Source organism: Salvelinus alpinus, chromosome 2 (assembly GCF_045679555.1).
Source record: "Salvelinus alpinus chromosome 2, SLU_Salpinus.1, whole genome shotgun sequence".
Lineage (NCBI taxonomy): Eukaryota > Metazoa > Chordata > Actinopteri > Salmoniformes > Salmonidae > Salvelinus > Salvelinus alpinus.
Window position 1 is genome coordinate 17042360 of NC_092087.1, and position 26783 is coordinate 17069142.

Here is a 26783-nt window from a genome sequence, read left to right on the forward strand (position 1 = left end):
AGTGTGAAAACACCTCTCTGTGTTAACCACAGTAGTGTATAAACACCTCTCTGTGTTAACCACAGCAGTGTATAAACACCTCTCTGTGTTACCCACAGCAGTGTACAGTAGAAACACCTCTCTGTGTTAACCACAGCAGTGTAGAGTATAAACACCTCTCTGTGTTAACCACAATAGTGTATAAACACCTCTCAGTGTTAACCACAGCAGTGTATAAAGACCTCTCTGTGTTAACCACAGCAGTGTATAAACACCTATCTGTGTTAACCACAGCAGTGTACAGTAGAAACACCTCTCTGTGTTAACCACAGCAGTGTATAAACACCTCTCTGTGTTAACCACAGTAGTGTATAAACACCTCTCTGTGTTAACCACAGCAGTGTGAAAACACCTCTATGTGTTAACCACAGTAGTGTATAAACACCTCTCTGTGTTAACCACAGCAGTGTATAAACACCTCTCTGTGTTACCCACAGCAGTGTACAGTAGAAACACCTCTCTGTGTTAACCACAGCAGTGTAGAGTATAAACACCTCTCTGTGTTAACCACAGTAGTGTATAAACACCTCTCAGTGTTAACCACAGCAGTGTATAAAGACCTCTCTGTGTTAACCACAGCAGTGTATAAACACCTCTCTGTGTTAACCACAGCAGTGTATAAACACCTCTCAGTGTTAACCACAGCAGTGTATAAACACCTCTCAGTGTTAACCACAGCAGTGTGAAAACACCTCTCTGTGTTAACCACAGCAGTGTATAAAGACCTCTCTGTGTTAACCACAGCAGTGTGAAAAGACCTCTCTGTGTTAACCACAGCAGTGTGAAAACACCTCTCTGTGTTAACCACAGCAGTGTATAAACACCTCTCTGTGTTAACCACAGTAGTGTATAAACACCTCTCTGTGTTAACCACAGCAGTGTGAAAACACCTCTCTGTGTTAACCACAGCAGTGTATAAAGACCTCTCTGTGTTAACCACAGCAGTGTATAAACACCTCTCTGTGTTAAACACAGCAGTGTATAAACACCTCTCAGTGTTAACCACAGCAGTGTATAAACACCTATCTGTGTTAACCACAGTAGTGTATAAACACCTCTCTGTGTTAACCACAGCAGTGTGAAAACACCTCTCTGTGTTAACCACAGCAGTATATAAAGACCTCTCTGTGTTAACCACAGCAGTGTATAAACACCTCTCTGTGTTAACCACAGTAGTGTGAAAACACCTCTCTGTGTTAACCACAGCAGTGTATAAAGACCTCTCTGTGTTAACCACAGCAGTGTATAAACACATCTCTGTGTTACACACAGCAGTGTACAGTAGAAACACCTCTCTGTGTTAACCACAGCAGTGTAGAGTAGAAACACCTCTCTGTGTTAACCACAGCAGTGTATAAAGACCTCTGTGTTAACCACAGCAGTGTATAAACACCTCTCTGTGTTAACCACAGTAGTGTATAAATACAACTCTGTGTTAACCACAGCAGCGTATAAAGACCTCTCTGTGTTAACCACAGCAGCGTATAAAGACCTCTCTGTGTTAACCACAGTAGTGCACAGTATAAACATCTCTCTGTGTTAACCACAGTAGTGTATAAACACCTCTCTGTGTTAACCACAGCAGTGTATAAACACCTCTCTGTGTTAACCACAGCAGTGTATAAACACCTCTCTGTGTTAACCACAGCAGTGTATAAAGACCTCTCTGTGTTAACCACAGTAGTGTATAAACACCTCTCTGTGTTAACCACAGTAGTGTATAAACACCTCTCAGTGTTAACCACAGCAGTGTATAAACACCTCTCTGTGTTAACCACAGTAGTGCATAAACACCTCTCTGTGTTAACCACAGCAGTGTGAAAACACCTCTCTGTGTTACCCACAGCAGTGTATAAACACCTCTCTGTGTTAACCACAGCAGTGTATAAAGACCTCTCTGTGTTAACCACAGCAGTGTGAAAACACCTCTCTGTGTTAACCACAGCAGTGTATAAAGACCTCTCTGTGTTAACCACAGCAGTGTATAAACACCTCTCTGTGTTACCCACATCAGTCTACAGTAGAAACACCTCTCTGTGTTAACCACAGCAGTGTAGAGTAGAAACACCTCTTTGTGTTAACCACAGTAGTGCAAAGTATAAACACCTCTCTGTGTTAACCACAGCAGCGTATAAAGACCTCTCTGTGTTAACCACAGTAGTGCACAGTTTAAACACCTCTCTGTGTTAACCACAGCAGTGTACAGTAGAAACACCTCTTTGTGTTAACCACAGTAGTGCAAAGTATAAACACCTCTCTGTGTTAACCACAGCAGCGTATAAAGACCTCTCTGTGTTAACCACAGTAGTGCACAGTTTAAACACCTCTCTGTGTTAACCACAGCAGTGTACAGTAGAAACACCTCTCTGTGTTAACCACAGTAGTGCACAGTATAAACACCTCTCTGTGTTAACCACAGTAGTGTATAAACACAACTCTGTGTCAACCACGGCAGTGTATAAACACCTCTCTGTGTTAACCACAGTAGTGTATAAACACCTCTCTGTGTTAACCACAGCAGTGTATAAACACCTCTCTGTGTTAACCACAGCAGTGTACAGTAGAAACACCTCTCTGTGTTAACCACAGCAGTGTATAAACACCTCTCTGTGTTAAACACAGCAGTGTATAAACACATCTCAGTGTTAACCACAGCAGTGTATAAACACCTCTCTGTGTTAACCACAGTAGTGTATAAACACCTCTCAGTGTTAACCACAGTAGTGTATAAACACCTCTCTGTGTTAACCACAGCAGTGTGAAAACACCTCTCTGTGTTAACCACAGCAGTGTATAAAGACCTCTCTGTGTTAACCACAGCAGTGTATAAACACCTCTCTGTGTTAACCACAGTAGTGTGAAAACACCTCTCTGTGTTAACCACAGCAGTGTATAAAGACCTCTCTGTGTTAACCACAGCAGTGTATAAACACATCTCTGTGTTAACCACAGCATGGTATAAACACAACTCTGTGTTAACCACAGTAGTGTATAAACACCTCTCTGTGTTAACCACAGCAGTGTATAAACACCTCTCTGTGTTAACCACAGTAGTGTATAAACACCTCTCTGTGTTAACCACAGTAGTGTATAAACACCTCTCTGTGTTAACCACAGTAGTGTATAAACACCTCTCTGTGTTAACCACAGCAGTGTGAAAAAACCTCTCTGTGTTAACCACAGTAGTGTATAAACACCTCTCTGTGTTAACCACAGCAGTGTATAAACACCTCTCTGTGTTACCCACAGCAGTGTACAGTAGAAACACCTCTCTGTGTTAACCACAGCAGGGTAGAGTAGAAACACCTCTCTGTGTTAACCACAGTAGTGTATAAACACCTCTCTGTGTTAACCACAGCAGTGTATAAAGACCTCTCAGTGTTAACCACAGCAGTGTATAAACACCTCTCTGTGTTAACCACAGCAGTGTGAAAACACCTCTCTGTGTTAACCACAGCAGTGTATAAACACAACCCTGTGTTAACCACAGCAGTGTATAAACACCTCTCTGTGTTAACCACAGTAGTGTATAAACACCTCTCTGTGTTAACCACAGCAGTGTATAAACACCTCTCTGTGTTAACCACAGCAGTGTACAGTAGAAACACCTCTCTGTGTTAACCACAGCAGTGTATAAACACAACCCTGTGTTAACCACAGCAGTGTATAAACACCTCTCTGTGTTAACCACAGTAGTGTATAAACACCTCTCTGTGTTAACCACAGTAGTGTATAAACACCTCTCTGTGTTAACCACAGTAGTGTATAAACACCTCTCTGTGTTAACCACAGTAGTGTATAAACACCTCTCTGTGTTAACCACAGCAGTGTGAAAACACCTCTCTGTGTTAACCACAGTAGTGTATAAACACCTCTCTGTGTTAACCACAGCAGTGTATAAACACCTCTCTGTGTTACCCACAGCAGTGTACAGTAGAAACACCTCTCTGTGTTAACCACAGCAGTGTAGAGTATAAACACCTCTCTGTGTTAACCACAATAGTGTATAAACACCTCTCTGTGTTAACCACAGCAGTGTATAAAGACCTCTCTGTGTTAACCACAGCAGTGTATAAACACCTCTCTGTGTTAACCACAGCAGTGTACAGTAGAAACACCTCTCTGTGTTAACCACAGCAGTGTATAAACACCTCTCTGTGTTAACCACAGTAGTGTATAAACACCTCTCTGTGTTAACCACAGCAGTGTGAAAACACCTCTCTGTGTTAACCACAGTAGTGTATAAACACCTCTCTGTGTTAACCACAGCAGTGTATAAACACCTCTCTGTGTTACCCACAGCAGTGTACAGTAGAAACACCTCTCTGTGTTAACCACAGCAGTGTATAAACACCTCTCTGTGTTAACCACAGCAGTGTATAAACACCTCTCTGTGTTAACCACAGTAGTGTATAAAGACCTCTCTGTGTTAACCACAGCAGTGTATAAACACATCTCTGTGTTAACCACAGCAGTGTGAAAACACCTCTCTGTGTTAACCACAGCAGTATATAAAGACCTCTCTGTGTTAACCACAGCAGTGTATAAACACCTCTCAGTGTTAACCACAGCAGTGTATAAACACCTCTCTGTGTTAACCACAGTAGTGTATAAACACCTCTCTGTGTTAACCACAGCAGTGTGAAAACACCTCTCTGTGTTAACCACAGCAGTGTATAAAGACCTCTCTGTGTTAACCACAGCAGTGTATAAACACATCTCTGTGTTACACACAGCAGTGTACAGTAGAAACACCTCTCTGTGTTAACCACAGCAGTGTAGAGTAGAAACACCTCTCTGTGTTAACCACAGCAGTGTATAAAGACCTCTGTGTTAACCACAGCAGTGTATAAACACCTCTCTGTGTTAACCACAGTAGTGTATAAATACAACTCTGTGTTAACCACAGCAGCGTATAAAGACCTCTCTGTGTTAACCACAGTAGTGCACAGTATAAACATCTCTCTGTGTTAACCACAGTAGTGTATAAACACAACTCTGTGTTAACCACAGCAGTGTATAAACACCTCTCTGTGTTAACCACAGCAGTGTATAAACACCTCTCAGTGTTAACCACAGCAGTGTATAAACACCTCTCTGTGTTAACCACAGTAGTGTATAAACACCTCTCTGTGTTAACCACAGCAGTGTATAAACACCTCTCTGTGTTAACCACAGCAGTGTATAAAGACCTCTCTGTGTTAACCACAGCAGTGTATAAACACCTCTCTGTGTTAACCACAGTAGTGTATAAACACCTCTCTGTGTTAACCACAGCAGTGTATAAACACCTCTCTGTGTTAACCACAGCAGTGTATAAACACCTCTCTGTGTTAACCACAGCAGTGTGATAAACACCTCTCTGTGTTAACCACAGCAGTGTATAAACACCTCTCTGTGTTAACCACAGCAGTGTGAAAACACCTCTCTGTGTTAACCACAGCAGTGTATAAACACCTCTCTGTGTTAACCACAGCAGTGTATAAACACCTCTCTGTGTTAACCACAGCAGTGTACAGTAGAAACACCGCTCAGTGTTAACCACAGCAGTGTATAAACACAACTCTGTGTTAACCACAGCAGCGTATAAAGACCTCTCTGTGTTAACCACAGTAGTGCACAGTTTAAACACCTCTCTGTGTTAACCACAGTAGTGTATAAACACAACTCTGTGTTAACCACAGCAGCGTATAAAGACCTCTCTGTGTTAACCACAGTAGTGCACAGTTTAAACACCTCTCTGTGTTAACCACAGCAGTGTACAGTAGAAACACCTCTCTGTGTTAACCACAGCTGCGTATAAAGACCTCTCTGTGTTAACCAGAGCAGCGTATAGACACCTCTCTGTGTTAACCACAGCAGTGTATAAAGACCTCTCTGTGTTAACCACAGCAGCGTATAGACACCTCTCTGTGTTAACCACAGTAGTGTATAAAGACCTCTCTGTGTTAACCACAGTAGTGTATAAACACCTCTCTGTGTTAACCACAGCAGTGTATAAAGACCTCTCTGTGTTAACCACAGCAGCGTATAGACACCTCTCTGTGTTAACCACAGCAGTGTATAAAGACCTCTCTGTGTTAACCACAGCAGCGTATAGACACCTCTCTATGTTAACCACAGCAGTGTATAAAGACCTCTCTGTGTTAACCACAGCAGTAGGTTAATTTTATAGATTCAAAACGTCAATGTTTTTGGAATAATTTATTGATCCATGGAATGCTGTTATTGGGGATTGGGGGAAATCAGCGACTGTGTGACAGGGATCACATCACCCAAATCTGATAAGGAAACCTTCGGACGTTGGGAGTTTGATCCTAGATGTCAGTGGAATGTCTTAGTCCCTGCTGTTTCTGTTCAAATTGATCATGAGAAAACAACAGGCTTTGGTGACCGCTTCACCAACTCCAATATATCTCAATTGTGGGTGAGGAATTCAGGAAGATTCAATCCTAATCCAACTAAAGATCTAGGTAGTTAAACTGCGCTGATCACGTGTACAAAATAGGGAGTTAAAGCCAATTCATGCTTGATCCGAAAATGTGGTCTAAGGCGCTGTATGGAGGGTTTTGACGAAATTGGCCAAATCGAGCCCTGTACCGGATTGCGGTGCGCCTCCCAAATGCGGAGGCTCCGTATAGCTCCACATTGACATGATTGGTTGATGGTAGGTGAGGGAGGGAGGTCCTGTATAAACACAAACTCACTTCCTTGACAACTTCCTTCTCAACAGCTCTGCGCTGCTCCACGAAGTGCAAGAAGTATGAATGCCCTGAGTTCTGCTGAGACTGTATCACTGTAAATGCTGCACGGCCAATGCAGACGTGCAGACGTGCAGCGCCTTTTAGTATGCAAAAGAGGTCTTATTCACATCATCAGTAAATAATGCCCCTTTTACATAATGGTATATTCGATTATAGCACAACTCAGACCCTAACCATAACAGTCTACGTATCCATCTTATACTCAAGGAGGGTCGCACAGTGTGAACACACAGAGAACAGTGCTGTTTTAGTGTTGTGCCTTTGACCGTTTGTTATTCATGGCCTGAACACTGAGGTGCTGACAGGCGTAACCTATTCTATTATCATCTCACTAAAACTCTCGTTTAACGCTCTCGCCACAGGGAGATATTTCATCAGGATGATGACAGGCAGACCTTTTCACAGGATATAGGGGAAATGTTACACCTGACTAAAACAATTTAGCAAACATAAAAGTCAGCCAGCAAAAAGGCTGAGGAGGTCCAAGGGAAACAGAGCCACAGGTAGGTAGAGGCCAGGGTCCAGGGTCCAGGGTCCAGGGTCCAGGGTCCAGGGTCCAGGGTCCAGGGTCCAGGGTCCAGGGTCCAGGGTCCAAGCTAACCGTTCTATGGGTTAATGCGTTGCTATAACCAGGGACTACTTTACATGCCTGGCCCAGGCCAACCAACTAGCATCCTGTCTGTTTGTCCAACTACACTGTGTAATACAGGCTGCATCAGCTATGTGTTACTAAGTACACTGTAAAACACAGGCTGCATCAGCTATGTGTTACTAAGTACACTGTAAAACACAGGCTGCATCAGCTATGTGTTACTAAGTACACTGTAAAACACAGGCTGCATCATCTATGTGTCACTAAGTACACTGTGCAATACAGGCTGTATCAGCTATGTGTTACTAAGTACACTGTGCAATACAGGCTGCATCAGCTATGGGTCACTAAGTACACTGTGCAATACAGGCTGCATCAGCTGTGTGTCACTAAGTACACTGTGCAATACAGGCTGTATCAGCTATGTGTCACTAAGTACACTGTGCAATACAGGCTGTATCAGCTATGTGTTACTAAGTACACTGTGCAATGCAGGCTGTATCAGCTATGTGTCACTAAGTACACTGTGCAATGCAGGCTGCATCAGCTATGTGTTACTAAGTACACTGTGCAATACAGGCTGCATCAGCTATGTGTCACTAAGTACACTGTGCAATGCAGGCTGCATCAGCTATGAGTCACTAAGTACACTGTGCAATGCAGGCTGCATCAGCTATGAGTCACTAAGTACACTGTGCAATACAGGCTGCATCAGCTATGTGTTACTAAGTACACTGTGCAATACAGGCTGCATCAGCTATGTGTGTGTGTGTGTGAGTAGTGTAATGGAGGGACTAGAGGAGGGGTGGATTAGGCAACACAGCAGATCTGAAAGCCTCTGTCTCACTGAGACCTGCTAGAAGACAGAAGTGAGCTCTATCTCTCCCTGTGACTTCCTCTCTATTCCTCTAGAAGACAGAAGTGAGCTCTATCTCTCCCTGTGACTTCCTCTCTATTCCTCTAGAAGACAGAAGTGAGCTCTATCTCTCCCTGTGACTTCCTCTCTATTCCTCTAGAAGACAGAAGTGAGCTCTATCTCTCCCTGTGACTTCCTCTCTATTCCTCTAGAAGACAGAAGTGAGCTCTATCTCTCCCTGTGACTTCCTCTCTATTCCTCTAGAAGACAGAAGTGAGCTCTATCTCTCCCTGTGACTTCCTCTCTATTCCTCTAGAAGACAGAAGTGAGCTCTATCTCTCCCTGTGACTTCCTATCTATTCCTCTAGAAGACAGAAGTGAGCTCTATCTCTCCCTGTGACTTCCTATCTATTCCTCTAGAAGACAGAAGTGAGCTCTATCTCTCCCTGTGACTTCCTCTCTATTGCTCTAGAAGACAGAAGTGAGCTCTATCTCTCCCTGTGACTTCCTATCTATTCTTCTAGAAGACAGAAGTGAGCTCTATCTCTCCCTGTGACTTCCTCTCTATTCCTCTAGAAGACAGAAGTGAGCTCTATCTCTCCCTGTGACTTCCTCTCTATTGCTCTTTCCAAGCCTCCTTGTGTCATTTTGTAATTGGAATATTTAAAGGCATTATCTACAATGTGTATAATTATCTTTAAAGAGAGTAATGACCTCAACATGACCTAGAAAACACATCCTGAAGTTACATTAAGGATTCACACAAATGCACACATACACACACTGAAGGAAGGATATATCACCTGCGTGTTAATTCTGATGGCTCCAATGGATGGAATCTCGTAGTAGAATCCTGAAGATCAAAGTGAGAGCATCTGTTCAGTGGATACACAGTGAAAATAACCAACAAGATGGAACTGTTCTATTGTAGTGTGTATTGTAAAGGTAATACTGCTATGCATAAGTGAAATAACACAACAGCCCAGCGAAGTCTCATCATCTTTTGCTATTAGAGCAAATGTAGTGCTATGATTTTAAAATGTCTCCTCAGCAGAATGCTAATTGTTCTCTATGGGGAAATTGCATTTAGTACCCATTACGTTTGTTGGCCATTATGTAATTTGCTGCAGATAGGTGTGTTTGTGTGTGTGGTATGTGTGTGCATGTGGTGTGTGGTGTGTGTTTGTGTGTGTGTGTATGTGTGTGTGTGTGTGTGTGTGTGTGTGTGTGTGTGTGTGTGTGTGTGTGTGTGTGTGTGTGTGTGTGTGCACGCGTACGCATGTACACATGTGTGTGTGTGTACTGTGTGATTGATTTCCATTAAGGTGCTATGGGGAAACAATTGGCCATTGACCTCCAGTCTCATCATCATTTTACTGCAGGATGTCAATGTAATGTGTGTTAGGGCTCATTGAGGATGCTGCTGCTGTACCCCAGGCAGAACAGAACAGGACTGCTGATTAGGGATTGAGGAGAGGAGAGACACACTCACTCTGGCTCAATAACTGCTGCCGCTCCCCAAGTTATTAAAGCACAGAGTGTTTATACAAAGAGCCGCGAAATGGAGACAGCATCCCCAGAATGTTAAGAGACAAGAATGCACACACACACACACACACACACACACACACACACACACACACACACACACACACACACACACACACACACACACACACACACACACACACACACACACACACACACACACACACACACACACACACACACACACACACACACACACACAATTCCTATGACTGTTCAGAACAGTAGCTCCTTCCTTTGCTTAGTGTTTTTGGCTGCCTGCCAGAGACTGTGACACCTCCAGTTGTAGGGCAGAACATGACAATAGGAACGAGGAGAGAAACCAACATAGAAACTAGAGAGCATGGACCAGAGGTCTACACCCAGGTCTTCAGCCACCGGAGAGAGGAGAAAAGTTCAGCTCATAGTGACACAGAGCGGGGGTAGGTTCCACTTAAGAAGCGATTGCAGCACAAGCCAAGTGAGACAACAGTAAGGCTAGTCAAGAGGAAGCTGGGTATGTAATGTGTTTGTGAGGCGGATTCTTGTGTGTGTGTAAGTGTGTGTTCTGGGTGAGAATGTTCGGCTCGACATGTGTCTCTGTTTGCGTGTGCTACCGAAGAAGAGCAATAAGTAAAGTGTTGTACGACTACATGTCAAATGACAGCTCCACAGAGGAGAATACCTCAAAAAGCATTGTCATAGGTTGGCACTGGCTTTGGTGCCATGCTAATGATTAGAGTGAGTGGCATGTTGGCACAGAGGAGTAATCCTGGACTTCCCCCATGGCGCCTGCCTGCATGAGAGGTGGTAGCCATGGTTATCACCACACAGCCAGGCTCCACCCGATAATGAATTACAACTTGTGGGGAGGGAGGCACTTCTGAAGCACTATGAAGGCAACACTGGAAATTAACTAATTAGCCTTCTTTAGGAGGGATGCTTCTTGTGATGGGAAGAAGAGAGAGCTAAGCGTATTAGAGAAACATTTAGACAGTGAGAAATCAAACAACATAGAGAGCGAGAGCGAGAGCGAGAGCGAGAGAGAGAGAGAGAGAGAGAGAGAGAGAGAGAGAGAGAGAGAGAGAGAGAGAGAGAGAGAGAGAGAGAGAAACGTTGTAAAAAAGAGTGAAACAGAGAGAACATAAAAGTGGAATTGTACATTGGTTATGGTTCAGAGTGGGCATGAGGTCATGAGGTCATGAGGACTAATGGAGGAAAGGAGGATAGCTTAGTCATCTAGGTTGTGGACAGCTGGGCAGTTTGATTGGAGTTTGGTTATATGATGCCATAATAATATCCCATATTTTCTGGTTTCTGTTTGCTAGACATGGGGAGTGTTGATAGGCCGCAGAAGGAGCTTCTGTTCTCCTCTATCTATGAGCGTAGATGTAAAGTCTCTCCATGTCACTACACTTTACAGGCACACCCTCTCTACTCACCTTTGTTGGCACAAGCTATCCACTGCAAGGGGGTGACATCATAGTTGTGCTGCCCGACTGAAAAGGTAAATACTCGAATCTGGAAGGTGAGGAGGTAGTGGGCAGAGAGAGTAAAAATTGAGATCAGTAGAATCAACATTCTTCTCGCACAGTGAGAAAGCAAAATGGCAGCAGCATTTCAAGCCATGTGAGCGAGGATGAAGAGAAAAAAACAGAAGGAGAGGGAGAAAGAGAGACAGGGAGAGAGAAAGAGAGTGAGTGAGTGCATGTGTTGGCTGTAATTTCATGGGTTCTGATAATAAAGTGGCTAATTAGTCAGCAGGTCAGAGCTGTTAACACCAGCAGCAAGACAAGAAAAAAGACAGAGAGATGACAGGGAGGGAGATAGAGAAGGAGAGAGAGATGACAAGGAGAGAGAGAGATGATAGGGAGGAAGAGAGAGAGAGAGAAAGAGAGAGAGAGAAGGGAGAGTACAGACTGGTTCATCAACTCATAAACATGAATGGGCTGATTCATTGGGAGACTAGGTTTGATGAATAGATCATTGGTTTTAGGGGACAGACTCACTGTTTTGTTGGGCCAGTTGTACTTCTCAAAGATGTCCTGTGCACGATCCTCTCCTCCATCTGTAAACATCATTATCATCTTATTGCAGCCCGCCCTCGGGGCGCCGGTATCCTGTGGAACAGAGAGAGAGACGGAGAGGTTGAGAGAAAGGGAGAGGGAGAGGAAGAGGGAGAGGGAGAGATACAGAGACAAATACAAAGAGAGAGTGATTAGTGAGAGAGAGAGAGAGAGAGAGAGAGAGAGAGAGAGAGAGAGAGAGAGAGAGAGAGAGAGAGAGAGAGAGAGAGAGAGAGAGAGAGAGAGAGAGAGAGAGAAGGAGAGAGAGAGAGTGAAGGAGAGAGAGATTGGGAAGGAGAGGGAGCGAGAAAGAGATACAGAGATACAGAGATACAGAGAGAGATACAGATAGAGAGTGATTAGTGAGAGCGGGGGGAAACAGTCAGGAAAAGGAAGAGGACACAAACTATATAGACATTATAAAGTATAGGCTCTCCATCCAGGTAATCACAAAAACATGGTGTCTTGGGTCATCACAAGAGAAAAGAATGCTTGAGCAAAGACTGGCCTCCAGTTCGCCTTCGAACAGCTGTAGAGTCTATGTTCTAATATGTTAGCTAATGTATAACCTGCATGTGCAGTGCACAATACATCCACATATATGGGATTGAAGTGTACATATCTCTGTCTGTGTAAGGTAATTTATCCTGTGCCGTTGGTTAAATGTGTTCTGTGGCCAGGCATTGGTTAAATGTGTTCCGTGGCCAGGCGTTGGTTAAATGTGTTCCGCGGCCAGGAGTTGGTTAAATGTCTTCCGTGGCCAGGCGTTAGTTAAATGTGTTCCGTGGCCAGGCGTTGGTTAAATTTGTTCCGTGGCCAGGTGTTGGTTAAATGTGTTCCGTGGCCAGGTGTTGGTTAAATGTGTTCCGTGGCCAGGCGTTAGTTAAATGTGTTCCGTGGCCAGGCGTTAGTTAAATGTGTTCCGTGGCCAGGTGTTAGTTAAATGTGTTCCGTGGCCAGCTGTTGGTTAAATGTGTTCCTGGGCCAGCTGTTGGTTAAATGTGTTCCGTGGCCAGGTGTTAGTTAAATGTGTTCCGTGGCCAGGTGTTAGTTAAATGTGTTTCGTGGCCAGGCGTTAGTTAAATGTGTTCCGTGGACAGGCATTGGTTAAATGTGTTCCATGGCCAGGTGTTGGTTAAATGTGTTCTTTGGCCAGGCGTTAGTTAAATGTATTCTGTGGCCAGGTGTTGGTTAAATGTGTTCCGTGGCCAGGTGTTGGTTAACATACTCTTGTGATATGCATTGAGTTCTAGGCGTAGCCCCCCCCATCCCTCCTCCCTTTCTCCCTTCCTCTCCTACCCCAATTTGCCTGCCTGACAGCTGCCCTTTCTCCCTTCCTCTCCTACCCCAATCTGCCTGCCTGACAGCTGCACTTTCTCCCTTCCTCTCCTACCCCAATCTGCCTGCCTGACAGCTGCCATTGATACCCAGGCCAGCGGCATGTCACTCTGATGAAGATGCTAATAAAGATAAATAATATTCCCACAATTACACATTTTTATTACGCTTCTGACACTAATCATGGGGAATACAGCAGACACTGATTAAAAGGCCTTTTTATTTCTCCATCTGCTGTGTGGGGAGGCAGACTGGGCTATAGGCTGGGCTATAAGCTGGGCTATAGGCTGGGCTATAGGCTGGGCTAGACTGGGCTATAGGCTGGGCTATAGGCTGGGCTATAGGCAGGGCTAGGCTGGGCTGGGCTAGACTGTGCTATAGGCTGGGTTGTAGGCTGGGCTAGGCTGGGCTAGGCAAGGCTAGGCTGGGCTAGACTGGGCTATAGGCTGGGCTATAGGCTGGACTATAGGCTGGACTATAGGCTGGGCTAGGCTGGGCTAGACTGGGCTATAGGCTGGGTTGTAGGCTGGGCTAGGCTGTGCTAGGCAAGGCTGGGCTAGACTGGGCTATAGACTGGGTTGTAGGCTGGGCTAGGCAAGGCTAGGCTGGGCTAGGCTGGGCACTTGGCTTTGTGCCTCTCGGTCCACCAGAAGAATATAAAGTGTCTGTGGCTGATCTCTCTCTCATCAATCATCCCATCAGAGCCCATAAGGACAGAAGCCTCCTATAATATATAGGAGTATAGAGAGCTGAGGCAGCACCTGTGTAGACAGACAGACAGACAGCAATGCCTGCCTGGTTGCCTCCCTGCTGCACACACACACAGGGACCTCTGCTGTGCTGGCTAGCCCTAAACGCCACCATCGCCATCATCCCATTGCAGTGGCAGTACCTAATCAGACTGACTGACTAACTAGTGGCCCCTTTGGGCTCCATTCAGATGAGGCATAATCCTCTGATTGTCTAAAGAGTGGCTTGGTAGCACAGGGTCAATTCCAATGTCAATTCCAATGTCAATTCCAATGTCAATTGGGATGTCAGTATGATAATTAGCATGTCTTATACCATGGGCATTTCATGGAAGACCTAACCTATCACCCTGAAATAAACCCCAAAGAGCGTGACTGACTGCTGGCTCTTAGTCTTACATTGAGTAGCTGTTCGAAGGCGAACTGGAAGCCAGACTTGTAGTCAGTGGTTCCTTTGGCTTGCATGTGCATGATAGACTCCTTGAAGATCTTCTTGTTTCTCATGTTGGCCTGGACCAAGGTCTTAAAACAGGGGACGACAGCATCAGCCTTCTCGTTAAACTGTGTGGGGGGGGGAGACAGATAACAATGAATAATTGTCAATTTAATGAGTGTGGATGTGACCACGCTGCTCGCTCATTGGCATTGAGGGCTACTCCATCTGCAGTGTGTTGGGATGAGGAGGGGGAAGTGGGTTGCTCTGTGTCACTCTGGCAATAAACATTGATAATTACAGCTTTCCATACAAACAACAGGTGCACCTGGAATTCCAATGCAGACCAAGAACAAAGGAAAAACACCCAGCCAAGGTAATGTCATCTAGATCTCATCTCCTCTGCTAAATTAAAATGAGTCCCGGGCTGTGTGTTTGTCTTGGTGTGTGTTTGTGACAGACAGAGAGGTAAACAGTGAGCAGTGTGTCTATATGTGATTAGCATCGAACAGCAATGCCTGTAATGTCAGGTTTTTAATGGCCTTTCTTCTTGAAAGTCAACTTTAAACTCTGTTGACATTTTGAAGACAGAATGATGGCATAAAATAGGTTAAACATTTGGTGCATGAAAATCTGACATTTCCTTCTGTTCGTGCAGTTTGATATTTACAGTTTATTGGTAAAAAATAGAAAAATAACACAAACTATAGTATTCCTTGTCACAGATTATGATCTCGTAACAAAATGACAAGAACACAATGTAATGGTTCCGTTGAAGGTTATACTGTATTGGAAATCAGAAGAGTTTGTTGAATCAGATTAAGATAGAATAGTTGCATTACAAAACACTATATATCCTAGGTGAGACAACCACATATCACAGTCAAATATACAAGATACGGACATTCAATTCCAGCTAAACAATGGATAAATAGTGTTTTGCAAAAAAAATACAATTTTCATACACATCTAAAATCTATGAATAAAAAAATCAGAGAACAGTAATACTTTACACACACATGAAGGTACCCATAATCAATAATTTCTGATGAGAAAACACAAATGTGAACAATTGGTGGATATAGCATTATGGAAATAAACTATTCAGTAGTTGTGCTTGTAACAGGGCAGTGGAAGGCAATTTGGTAAATAATAATAATGGGAATATTTGACTGATCAAATGCAGAGTTTGAATGACAATTGTTAGGGCCTTCATCTGACACCGCCTGGTATATAGGTCCTGGATGTCAGGGGGCTCGGCCCCTCTGTAACACCTTACGGTCGGATGCCAAGCAGTTGGCATACCAAGCGGTGATGCAGCCAGTTGAGATGCTCTCAATTGTGCAGCTATAGAACTGATTGAGGATCTGAGGGCCAAATATTTTCAGCCCCCTGGGGAAGAGGCATTGCCATGCCTTCTTCACAACTGTGTAGGTTTATTTTGGACCATGATATGTCCTTAGTGTTGTGGACACGAGGAACTTGAAGCTCTCGACCTGCTTCACTACAGCTCTGTCGATGTGGATGAGGGTGTGCTCGGCTCTCCGTTTCATGTAGGCCACGATCAGTTCCTTTGTCTTGCTGACGTTGAGGGAGAGGTTGTTGTCCTGGCAGTGTCTGACCTCCTCGCTTTCGGCTGTCTCATAGTCGTCTATGGTCAGGCCTGCCACCGTCGTGTCGTCAGCAAGCTTAATGATAGTGTTGGAGTCATGCGCGGTCACCCAGACAGTCGTGGGTGAACAGGGAGTACAAGAGGGGACTAAGCACGCACTACTGAAAGGCCACCGTGTTGAGGGTCAGCGTGGCAGATGTGTTGTTGCCTACCCTCACAACCTGGGGGGCGGCGTGTCAGGAAGTCCAGGATCCAGTTGCAGAGGGAGGTGTTTAGTCCCAGGGTCCTTAGCTTAGTGGTGAGCTTGGAGGTAGAGCTTGAGCTGTAGTCAATGAACAGCATTTTCTGACGTAGGTGTTCCTTTTGTCCAGGTGGGAAAGGGCAGTGTGGTGTGCAATAGAGATTGGGTCATGGAATGGGTCCATAGTGTCTGGGATGATGGTGTTGATGTGAGCCTTTCAAAGCATTTCATGGCTACAGATGTGAGTGCTACGGGGCGATAGTCATTTAGAAAGGTTACCTTGGGTTCTTGGGCACAGGGACTATGGTGGTCTGCTTGAAAAATGTAGGCATTACAGACTGGGTCAGGGAGAGGTTGAATGTCAGTGAAGACACTTGAGTAGGCGTCCTGGTAATCCGTCCGGCCCTGCGGCCTTGTAAATGTTAACCTGTTTAAAGGTCTTACTCATCCACCCACCTCGGCCCATGTCTACTCCCACTCCTAAACTTGCCGGCATGTGCAAGGGAGATATTGTCACACCCTGGCCTTAGTTATCTTTGTTTTCATTAGTATTTTAGTTAGGTCAGGGTGTGACATGGGTTAGTATGTGTTTTTGTATTGTCTAGTGTGGTTTGTATGGTTGAGGGGGTTTCATAGAGTAGATGGGGTTGTGTTCAGTGTAGGTGTTTAGAATTGTCTATGTTGAACGTAAGTAGTTTGTGTGTGCACTTGCGTTTGTAGCTTCACGGTCGTTTGTTGTTTTTGTATAGTTTGTATAAGTGTTTCGTGTCGTGTTCATCTTCGTAGTAAAATAAAGGAAGATGTATTTTGCATACGCTGCGCCTTGGTCCTCTCTCTCACCTCAAGACGATCGTGACAGATATAAAAGGCTTATCCCGGCAAGAACGTGGCAAAAATCGGACTATCCCGGCAAGAATGTGGCAAAAATGTATGAATTGGATTCTAAAAAACATTGGCAGATGTATTTTTCAGTCTGTCTGTAAAGAGCCATAGTAATAATAATCAGCACAACTGGTTTTTGTGTTTCGGGAACATATTATGTGTTCTGGGATAGCTCTTGTAACATCAGGTGAAAACCTTTTTTTTTTTTTTTTAAGTGTTTGTGTTTTGGGAACATATCTTGTGTGATGTCCCCACAATGTTCTCACAGACTGTTCCCACAACCTAATGAAACATTCTGGGAACCTTTAAAGAACATATTAAATATGTTCTGGGAATGTCAGGTGAATGTTTTTTGTATCCTAAAAGAAACATTGTATAATCATCCACACAACTGGACAGTTTGTGTGCTTTGGGAACATATAGTTTGTGATGTCCCCACACTGTTCTCAACAGACTGTTCCCACAACCTAATGAAACATTCTCGGGAACCTTTAAAGAACAGATTAAATGTGTTCTGGGAATGTTTTTGTAACATCAGGTGAATGTTTTCCACAAACATTCTATAATTATCACAACAACAGGTTCCAGTTTTTGTGTTATGAGAACATTTGCAGCAACCTAACGTATGTTCTGGGAACTTTCACAGAAACAATTTTGGTTTGCTGGGATGTGACTATGTGATAGGAGCCTGTGTGAAAGTTTGCTCATGACCACATCACCATACCCATATAATATGTTTATACTGCATTGGAGGTGTTAACCATGTTATTACATTTCGTATATTGAAGAGAAACCAGACCTTTATGAGAGATTGATTGAAATTCACAATGTACAGTATGACAGAACAGTTCTATTGATCACCTTATCAGCGGAGGATACTCACCCTGGCTACATTCACATAGTCGTCATCTGACAGAGTGTCTAGCATCTCCATGACCGACGTCTTCATCAGTTTCAGAGTGAGTCCACTGACACTGCCACTCCTACAGGCACAACACAACACAACACAACACAACACAACACAACACACAGCCATCAGCGCATTGAGCCATACACTTCAACCTAAACGGCTCCATCTTAAAACCTCATCCAGACAATATGGTACAGCCACAGGAGGTTCTACAGTGACGGTCCCTTTGCTTCTGTATACTGTGATGAGTGTTTATAGGTTGGCAGTCTGGCAAGAGGACACATCCATCCTCTCATTCCTCTCATGACCCAATCACAGTCGATTTCGTCATGCACAATGATCATCTTCATATTGTACCTCTTAGACATGTATATAATAGCAAGAGATATGTGGAGATTATTATGATTGAGAGGGAACTCTCAATTCTCTGTAAACCAACAGGTGGCACTAGAGACCTTTACTGTTCCTGCTAAAATGCCACTGGTGGGGGTGAGGGAGGACATTAGGGAGCAGAGAGGAAAGGAGGGGGGAGAGAGGACAGGAGGGAGGAGATAGGGAAAAGGAGGGGGGAGGGAGAAGGAGGAAGGAGAGAGGGAGGAGGCGGGAGGAGAGAGGGAAAAGGAGGAAGGAGAGAGGGAGGAGGAGGAAGGAGAGGGAGGGAGGAGTAGGGAGGAGAGAGGGAGAAGGAGGAAGGAGAGAGGGAGGAGGAGGGAGGAGAGGGAGAAGGAGGAAGGAGAGAGGGAGGAGGAGGGAGGAGAGAGGTAGAAGGAGGAAGGAGAGAGGGAGGAGGAGGAGGGAGGAGAGATGAGAAGGAGGGAGGAGAGAGGGAAGGAGAAGGGGGGAGGGAGAAGGAGGGAAGAGAAATGGGAAGGAGGGAGAGGAGAGAAGGAGAAGGACAGCTTGACGAAGAAAGACTGAACTAGATACTCACACGTCCACGATGATGATCATGTCCTTGGGAGATGATGCCCCTTGGATATACCTGTTCCAAAGAGAAAAAGGGTTTTAACAAGTTGTATTCATCTTCACTGCGTAGACTTGAACTGGTAGATTTAAACTGGATTTAAGTTTACAATAAGCTGAGCTATGTTAATATTTAGCAACCTGTTCAGAGCATATTTAATGCTGAAATGGAGCATAAGCTTTCAAGAGCTGTGTCTAAATCGATTCTAAGCTTTGTTGAGACAAGCTTGAATGGAGTCCCGGCTTAGCTAAGGTTAATTTAAGAAAAAGCTATGTTTGCATGGATTCAAAGCTTTGTTGAGCAACCTATACAGATGTTAGATCTTAATTGGATCACCCTGTTGCAGGATAACTTTTCTGCAATGCAGGAAATGTAGAAATTGTAGTGTATTTGAGGTTTAAAAATGCTTCTGAAGTTTGTAATTTCCATTTCGAAATTTCAGATTAGATTTTCCCTTACAAAAAAATTATCAACCCCTACAAAAATGTCCATTCATTATAATCCACATAATAATTCACATTTACTATTACTGCAGGATTATTTTCCTGCTGTAGCAAACTGGCTCAAATGAAGATCCTACATCTGTACGTGTATATCTGGAGTCTGAGTAACCTGAGTCTTCTTTATGCAGACTTTGTCTCAGCTGTTTTAAATGTATTTAGTTTTAGTCTGAGCTAGAGAGATTTCGGCCATTTTTCTAAGCAGGCTGAGCCGGGCTGGCCTGTGTTTCGGGAGTCTGAGCTGAGCTAAGCGCTGTCTGTCTATCAGTAAAATAAGATTTGTACTGCTCTATTCCCCTGATGATGTCAAACACATTATTTACTATGTCAGCGAGAGACACAAGCTGCTTAACACCATTATGCTACAGTTTCAAAGCTACTCCCAAAATAGGGCAGCTATGGGTGTGTGGGTGTGAGTATGTGTGTGTGTCAGCCATGATGGTGCAGGGCGGGTCTGTGAAAAGCAGAAACACAGTAGGACACAGAACCAGGGATGCTAGGCACTTTGCTGTCCTGGAAAAGCCACAAACACAAACGTCTGTCCACTGCTGATAGAGGCTGACATATAGAGGCAAATTAGATAGCACTCATTCCCTTCCAACTGCAATTAAAATCACATTTCACCTGACACAAATGGAGCAGAGATTGATGTAACGTTCTAGACCTTTTCCATAGTTTGGTAAGGGGTTAAATTGCTAACGTTGAGTTAGTTTGGCATGTTGAGGAGCAAGCAGAGCAGACCGAGTAGTTAGCGGCCGTCTTTAAGCAGAGGCAGAGGCAGACCAATAATCAGGGGTCTCTTTCTGCTGATTATCAGCGGTTCTGCTGTGTGTGGAGGCAGGCCAGCTGCCTGTGAGCCAGTGAGGCGCTTTTCTTAAGCCGGGCCAAGCCGATACGGAGGAAAAGAAAAACTTAGTCCCTGACGGCCTTGCTGCTGCTCCCACAAGCCCTAGCCCAGTACTTCACTGGCAGACTCCACGCCGTCACTCCAACCTGCACACTGACCCCTGACCTCTGTTCCACTGCTGTCCCTCAGCACTGCTGTGGCACCAAATCCCAGCTTCAAACACAACCAGGGCCTCACTCTCTTGAAACCCCTTCTGAAACCCTAGAACAGAACACAGTCAGGCCAGCCACCAGTACCACTGCCGCCGCCGACACTTGAAAGGTTGATTAACCGAGCATGCCCAGAATGGGCAGAAGTGTGTGGGGGAGGGGTGCACTCCAATTAATTTCAATAATAGAGAACGCCACATCAAAGGTAGAACTTTCACAGCTCTCCACCACTGTGTGCCATTCAGAATAAGGTTTGGAACTATGAAGCGTATTGGCATGACATCAATTTAATGATGGAAATCTTAATTTGATAGAGAGAGTGTGCATGGAGAGCGAGAAGGGGAGAGAGAAGGAGAGAGAGCTAGACTGCACGCAGTGATGACTTCATTCTGTGGGTAGATGGAGTTGTGAAAGTGGTCATCGATGCAGCACCCAAACCCAGTCAGAATGTCTGAAGAAGGGCCCTTCGGTGAAGGCCCTAGACCGTAGCAACACCAACAGAGTGGCTGGAGGATTTCATTAAATCCTCCAGCTAGACTCTTTATCACAGTGGACTCTAGTGCTTTAACACAGCTGTAGTTATTTATGGGTTAAATGTTAATAACAGAGCACAGCAGACTTCCATTACTGGTTCAACCTCAGCTGCACCACAGTCACATAACACAGTGAAATGCTAAGCTATCATTAACTCCCCAGATGTCTTAGGGGAAAACAATGTCACTTTTATAGAGACTATTTCTCTTAGGGGTTTGAGTAAAGCACAGAGACGAGAGAGGACAGGGTGGGATCACTTGCAACAGAAGTTATACTGCTGCCACGACTGATCTTTCCACAGATTGTCTTCTGCGTCCGACTGTGGCACCTCTCTCTCTCTCTCTCTCTCTCTCTCTCTCTCTCTCTCTCTCTCTCTCTCTCTCTCTCTCTCTCTCTCTCTCTCTCTCTCTCTCTCTCTCTCTCTCTCTCTCTCTCTCTCTCTCTCTCTCTCTCTCTCTCTCTCTCTCTCTCTCTCTCTCTCTCTCTCTCTCTCTCTCTCTCTCTCTCTCTCGCTCGCTCTCTCTCTCTCTCTCTCGCTCGCTCTCTCTCGCTCTCCATTCCTAAAAGTGAATTGTATTTATTTCTGCCTTCAAGCAAGTGTGGGGGGAAGGTGGAGTGGAGTAGAATGGGTTGGAGGGGGCTATTTTTCAATCTCCAGGCTGATAGTAGTTCCACGGTATGACTGATAAACCATCATGGATTGAAGCTGATAGTAATATGACTGTTACGTCTGATCTTTCATATTTGCCGCCTCATGGATTTAGATGTGTTGTTTCTGCATGGGTTCCATTCTGTAATTACCTCTTGGCTCCTGATGCCATTCTTTCCCTGTCATTACCCAGTCTCCTGCATGCCAGGGCCAGGTAAGGACCAGATGGACCTGGCTAGTGCTGAACTGAGCCCAGGCACTCGCCCATCCCTGCCGTTCCCTGCCCTCCATCCACCATCAGCTATACAGCCATCAGCCATGCCCCTGCAACACACCCTCACTCAGAACCTCTCTCTCTCTCTCGTTCTCGTTCTCTGTTATTTAATGGTAATTACTCTACATCATCTAATAACACTATACTACTTAATGACAGTCACTCTCTGCATCCTAAGTGCAGCTCAGCGTTCAACACCATAATGCCCTCAAAGCTCATCACTAAGCTAAGGACCCTGGGACTAAACACCTCTCTCTCTGCAACTGGATCCTGGACTTCCTGACGTGCCGCCCCCAGGTGGTAAGGGAAGGTAACAACACATCTGACACGCTGATCCTCAACACGGGGGCCCCTCAGAGGTGGTTGCTCAGTCCCCTCCTGTACTCCCTGTTCACTCATGACTGCATGGCCAGGCACGACTCCAACACCATCATTAAGTTTGCCGTTGACACAACAGTGTTAGGCCTGATCATCGACAACGACGAGACAGCCTATAGGAAGGAGGTCAAAGACCTGGCCGTATGGTACCAGGACAACAACCTCTCCCACAACATGATTAAGACAAAGGAGATGATTGTGGACTACAGGAAAAGGAGGACCGAGCACGCCCCCACTCTCATCAAAGGGACTGTAGTGGAGCAGGTTGAGAGCTTCAAGTTCCTTGGTGTCCACATCACCAACAAACTAACATGGTCCTAGCACACCAACGCACTCGTGAAGAGGGCATGACAAAACCTATTCCTCTTCAGGAGACTGAAAAGATTTCTCATGGGTCCTCAGATCCTCAAAAGGTTCTACAGCTGCACCATCGAGAGCATCCTGACGGGTTGCATCACTGCCTGGTATGGAAACTGCTCGACCTCCGACCGCAAAACACTACAGAGGGTAGTGCGTACGGCCCAGTATATCACTGGGGCCAAGCTTCCTGCCGTCCAGGACCTATATACCAGGCGGTGTCAGAGGAAGGCCTTAAAAATTGTCAAGGACTCCAGCCACCCTAGTCATAGACTGCTCTCTCTGCTACCGCACGGCAAGCGGTACCGGAGTGCCAAGTCTAGGTCCAACAGGCTTCTAAACAGCTTCTACCCACAAGCCATAAGACTCCTCTAGTAAACCTCAATTATTCGACTAACCGGTGCCCACGCACATTGACTCTGTACCGGTACCCCCTTGATTTGAAGTGGCCACACAATGATTACTATATGTAGGCCTATGTGGTAGCTGTTTTGACCAATGTTTCAAGCAATGCTTGTAAGCTAATGAAAGTAAACACTATTCAGACACTCACCGTGTAAATATTTGTTTGCATGACAACATAAAACAGTTAAAATGATTTGTTTGAGCGGCAGGTCTCAAGGCAGGGGAGAGGGACGGCACTAAATGAGAACAGATTAAAGCTGTGAAATCTGTACCAAACCCCCTCCCCAACACATTACACAACCAATAGAACACAATGACTTTCTGCGTGGCTGTGATTGTATTTCTGTACCTTCGTGGCAGTCTGGTAAAAGAGTCTCATTGGAATTCATGAAATAGTTTTATCACGGCGTAGCACTGTAAAATCAATATATTAACTGTGCCGGGGGGCTAACACTGTCAGGAGATTGTGTTTATGCACCCTGACCCGTTTCTCTGAGTGGCGTGCATTACGTTTGAACCGGGGGAATTATCTCCGTACGTTTCAGATGATACACGATGATATAACACTATACATGGAGTGGCCCAGGTTGATCTTATTCTGGAATCTAGTACGTGTGCAGGCGTATGGCTGTGTGTGTAATTGTGAAAGTATGTGTGCATGAGCGCATGTTTCTATAAATATCTCTTTATGTGTGTTCTTGAATGTATATATTGTACTGTATGTATAGAGTACATGTATACGTATCTATGGGTTGCAGTGTTTTGTATGTACATCCTGTGAGTGTGTGGATACTAACAGGGTATGTTTGAGCTGTGTGTGTTTGTGTCTGTATGTCTGTGTGTGTGCGTGTATGTGTTTTGTGATGATGGGCTTAGTGCTCATGTGGATGTGGCTGCCAAATGAAGATTAAATGAAGATAAAAAATATGGGACGATGTGGCCTAGAGAGCCTGCAGGAAAAAGAGATGTTGTCTTCCTTTTATTTATTATACTTTTTTTGGTTGATTACTTGAGGGGTTGATACCAAGAGTCACATTTCCATATTTCATGTTATGCCCATAGTATGAAATATTATAAATAATTTATATGTTACAGGAAAATGTTTAAAATCAGGAAACAAGACAACATTTGAATTCAGACAATCAAACAGTAGCTATACAGTTTACTACTATAAATAGCTATAAAGTTTACTACTATAAACCTAAACTGATTGATTTATAGGTTTGGGTTGAGTTACTGTCTCTTGACAAAATCACTTGTTGCATGCTTTATGGGGCCAAGGTCACAATTTCCATGCAAATATTCATACTGTGACACAGTCATGGTCATAATTTACAATACAGTCAAACAGATAAAGGAGCTGCCTTCCCTTTGACTGAACCACTCCCTACAGAAGGGAGAATGGGAGAGGCAGGCAGGGTGCTGGGAGGGCAGGAAGGAAGGGAGGGAGGGAGGGAGCCAGTGGGAAGGGAGTCTGGAGAAGAGAGGGAGCCAGGTGGGAGGGAGCCGGAAGGCAGGGAGGAGGGATGGAGCCGGGAGGGAGGAAGGAGGAGGGAGGGAGCCAGGAAGGAGGGAGGAAGGCGAGAGGAAGGGAGCCAACAGGGATGGAGGGAGCCAGATGGGAGCCTGGAGGGATCCTTGAGGAAGGGAGCTGGGAGGGAGGCAAGCCCAGTCTCAGCTCCTGTTTGGGATTGACAAGGAGCCATAATATTTACAGAGAAGGTAGATTGACTTCTGAGAGATCAATATCTGTTATGGCCCTGCATTCCGTCCTGAACCTGGGAGGTAATGGGGTCTCTGCAACACTTGGCTAAGAGAACTTCATGCCTGTCTCTCTATATTTATCTCTAGTCTTCTCTCTCGCTCCCTTTCTCTCTCTCAATTTAATTCAATTCAATTCAATTTAAGGGCTTTATTGGCATGGGAAACACATGTTTACATTGCCAAAGCAAGTGAAGTAGATAATAAACAAAAGTGAAATAAACAATAAAATGAACAGTAAACATTACACTCACAGAAGTTCCCAAAAAATAAAGACATTTCAAATATATACAGTGTTGTAACGATGTGCAAATAGTTAAAGTACAAAAAGGAAAATAAATAAACATGAATATGGGTTATATTTACAATGGTGCTTGTTCTTCACTGGTTGCCCTTTTCTTGTGGCAACAGGTCACAAATCTTGCTACAGTGATTGCACACTGTGGTAATTCACACATTAGATATCGGAGTTTATCAAAATTGGGTTTGTTTTTCGATCTGTGTAATCTGAGGGAAATATGTGTCTCTAATATGGTCATACATTTGGCAGGTTAGGAAGTGCAGCTCAGTTTCCACCTCATTTTGTGGGCAGTGTGCACATAGCCTGTCTTCTCTTGAGAGCCAGGTCTGCCTATGGCGGCCTTTCTCAATAGCAAGGTTATGCTCACTGAGTCTGTACATAGTCAAAGCTTTCCTTAAGTTTGGGTCAGTCACAGTGGTCAGGTATTCTGCCACTGTGTACTCTCTGTTTAGGGCCAAATAGCATTCTAGTTTGCAAAATGTTTTTGTTAATTCTTTCCAATGTGTCAAGTAATTATCTTTTTGTTTTCTCATGATTTGGTTGGGTCTAATTGTGTTGCTGTCCTGGGGCTCTGTGGGGTCTGTTTGTGTTTGTGAACAGAGACCTCTCTCTCTCTCTCTCTTACTTTCTCTCTCTCTCTCTCTCTCTCGCTCTCCACCTCTCTCGCTCTCCCATTCTCTTCTCTGACTTCCTTTGATAACCTGAACAGACATTATAATGGACAAATGTCAATAATTAATGTCAGAGCAATTGGAAACTTTCAAGTGTATCGACTGGACAATTAATTTTCCTGAGGCCGTTAGTGGGAGCAGAGCAGACAGACGGAGGGAGGGAGGGAACGAGGGAGGGAGCCCATCTGTGGAAGCACCGAGCAAGGCAGCCTCATCATCTCCCTTTCCCCGATTTCCTCAAAGGGGAAATCATACACACACACACACACACGCACACACACACACACACACACACACACACACACACACACACACACACACACACACACACACACACACACACACACACACACACACACACACACACACACACACACACACACACACACACACACACACACACACACACACACACACACACACACACACACACACACAAAAACCGGCACATCTAAAGGTCAGGTCAACCAGCCCTAAACTCATTCCCGTAAAGGTGGAGGTCTATTAGGTCACAAACTGTGCATGAAAGGCATCCTTTTATTTCCCTGTGTAAATCACATTTCAGTGTCGGGGGTATGGAGCGTGTTACTGTGATTGCATCTGTGCACTCTATACTGGTATTTATGAGGATATATAACAGCATATCGCTTAGTATTAGGAGAGGAGTTATTGGTCACTGTGGAGGAGTGCTGATGTTTGTTTGGGTCTGTGGGGGTGGGGATGCATGCTTATATGTGTATCTACAGTGAGGGAAAAAAGTATTTGATCCCCTGCTGATTTTGTACGTTTGCCCACTGACAAAGAAATTATCAGTCTATAATTTTAATGGTAGGTTTATTTGAACAGTGAGAGACAGAATAACAACAAAAATATCCAGAAAAACGCATGTCAAAAATGTTATAAATTGATTTGCATTTTAATGAG

The 26783-nt window shown here is 44.6% G+C and overlaps 1 protein-coding gene across 4 annotated transcripts in view; it reads right to left on the reverse strand.

The window, feature by feature from the left end:
* Positions 1-26783, reverse strand: part of LOC139555020 (voltage-dependent calcium channel subunit alpha-2/delta-2-like) — a 304976-nt gene that overhangs the window by 41346 nt on the left and 236847 nt on the right. For all 4 annotated transcript variants that reach the window (XM_071368420.1, XM_071368412.1, XM_071368429.1 and 1 more), the window contains 6 exons: positions 18941-18991; positions 17983-18082; positions 14331-14492; positions 11788-11898; positions 11221-11299; positions 9055-9104 (listed from right to left, as the gene is read on the reverse strand). In XM_071368420.1, coding sequence (XP_071224521.1) covers positions 9055-9104; positions 11221-11299; positions 11788-11898; positions 14331-14492; positions 17983-18082; positions 18941-18991 — 553 coding nt within the window. The remainder of the gene's footprint in view (positions 1-9054; positions 9105-11220; positions 11300-11787; positions 11899-14330; positions 14493-17982; positions 18083-18940; positions 18992-26783) is intronic.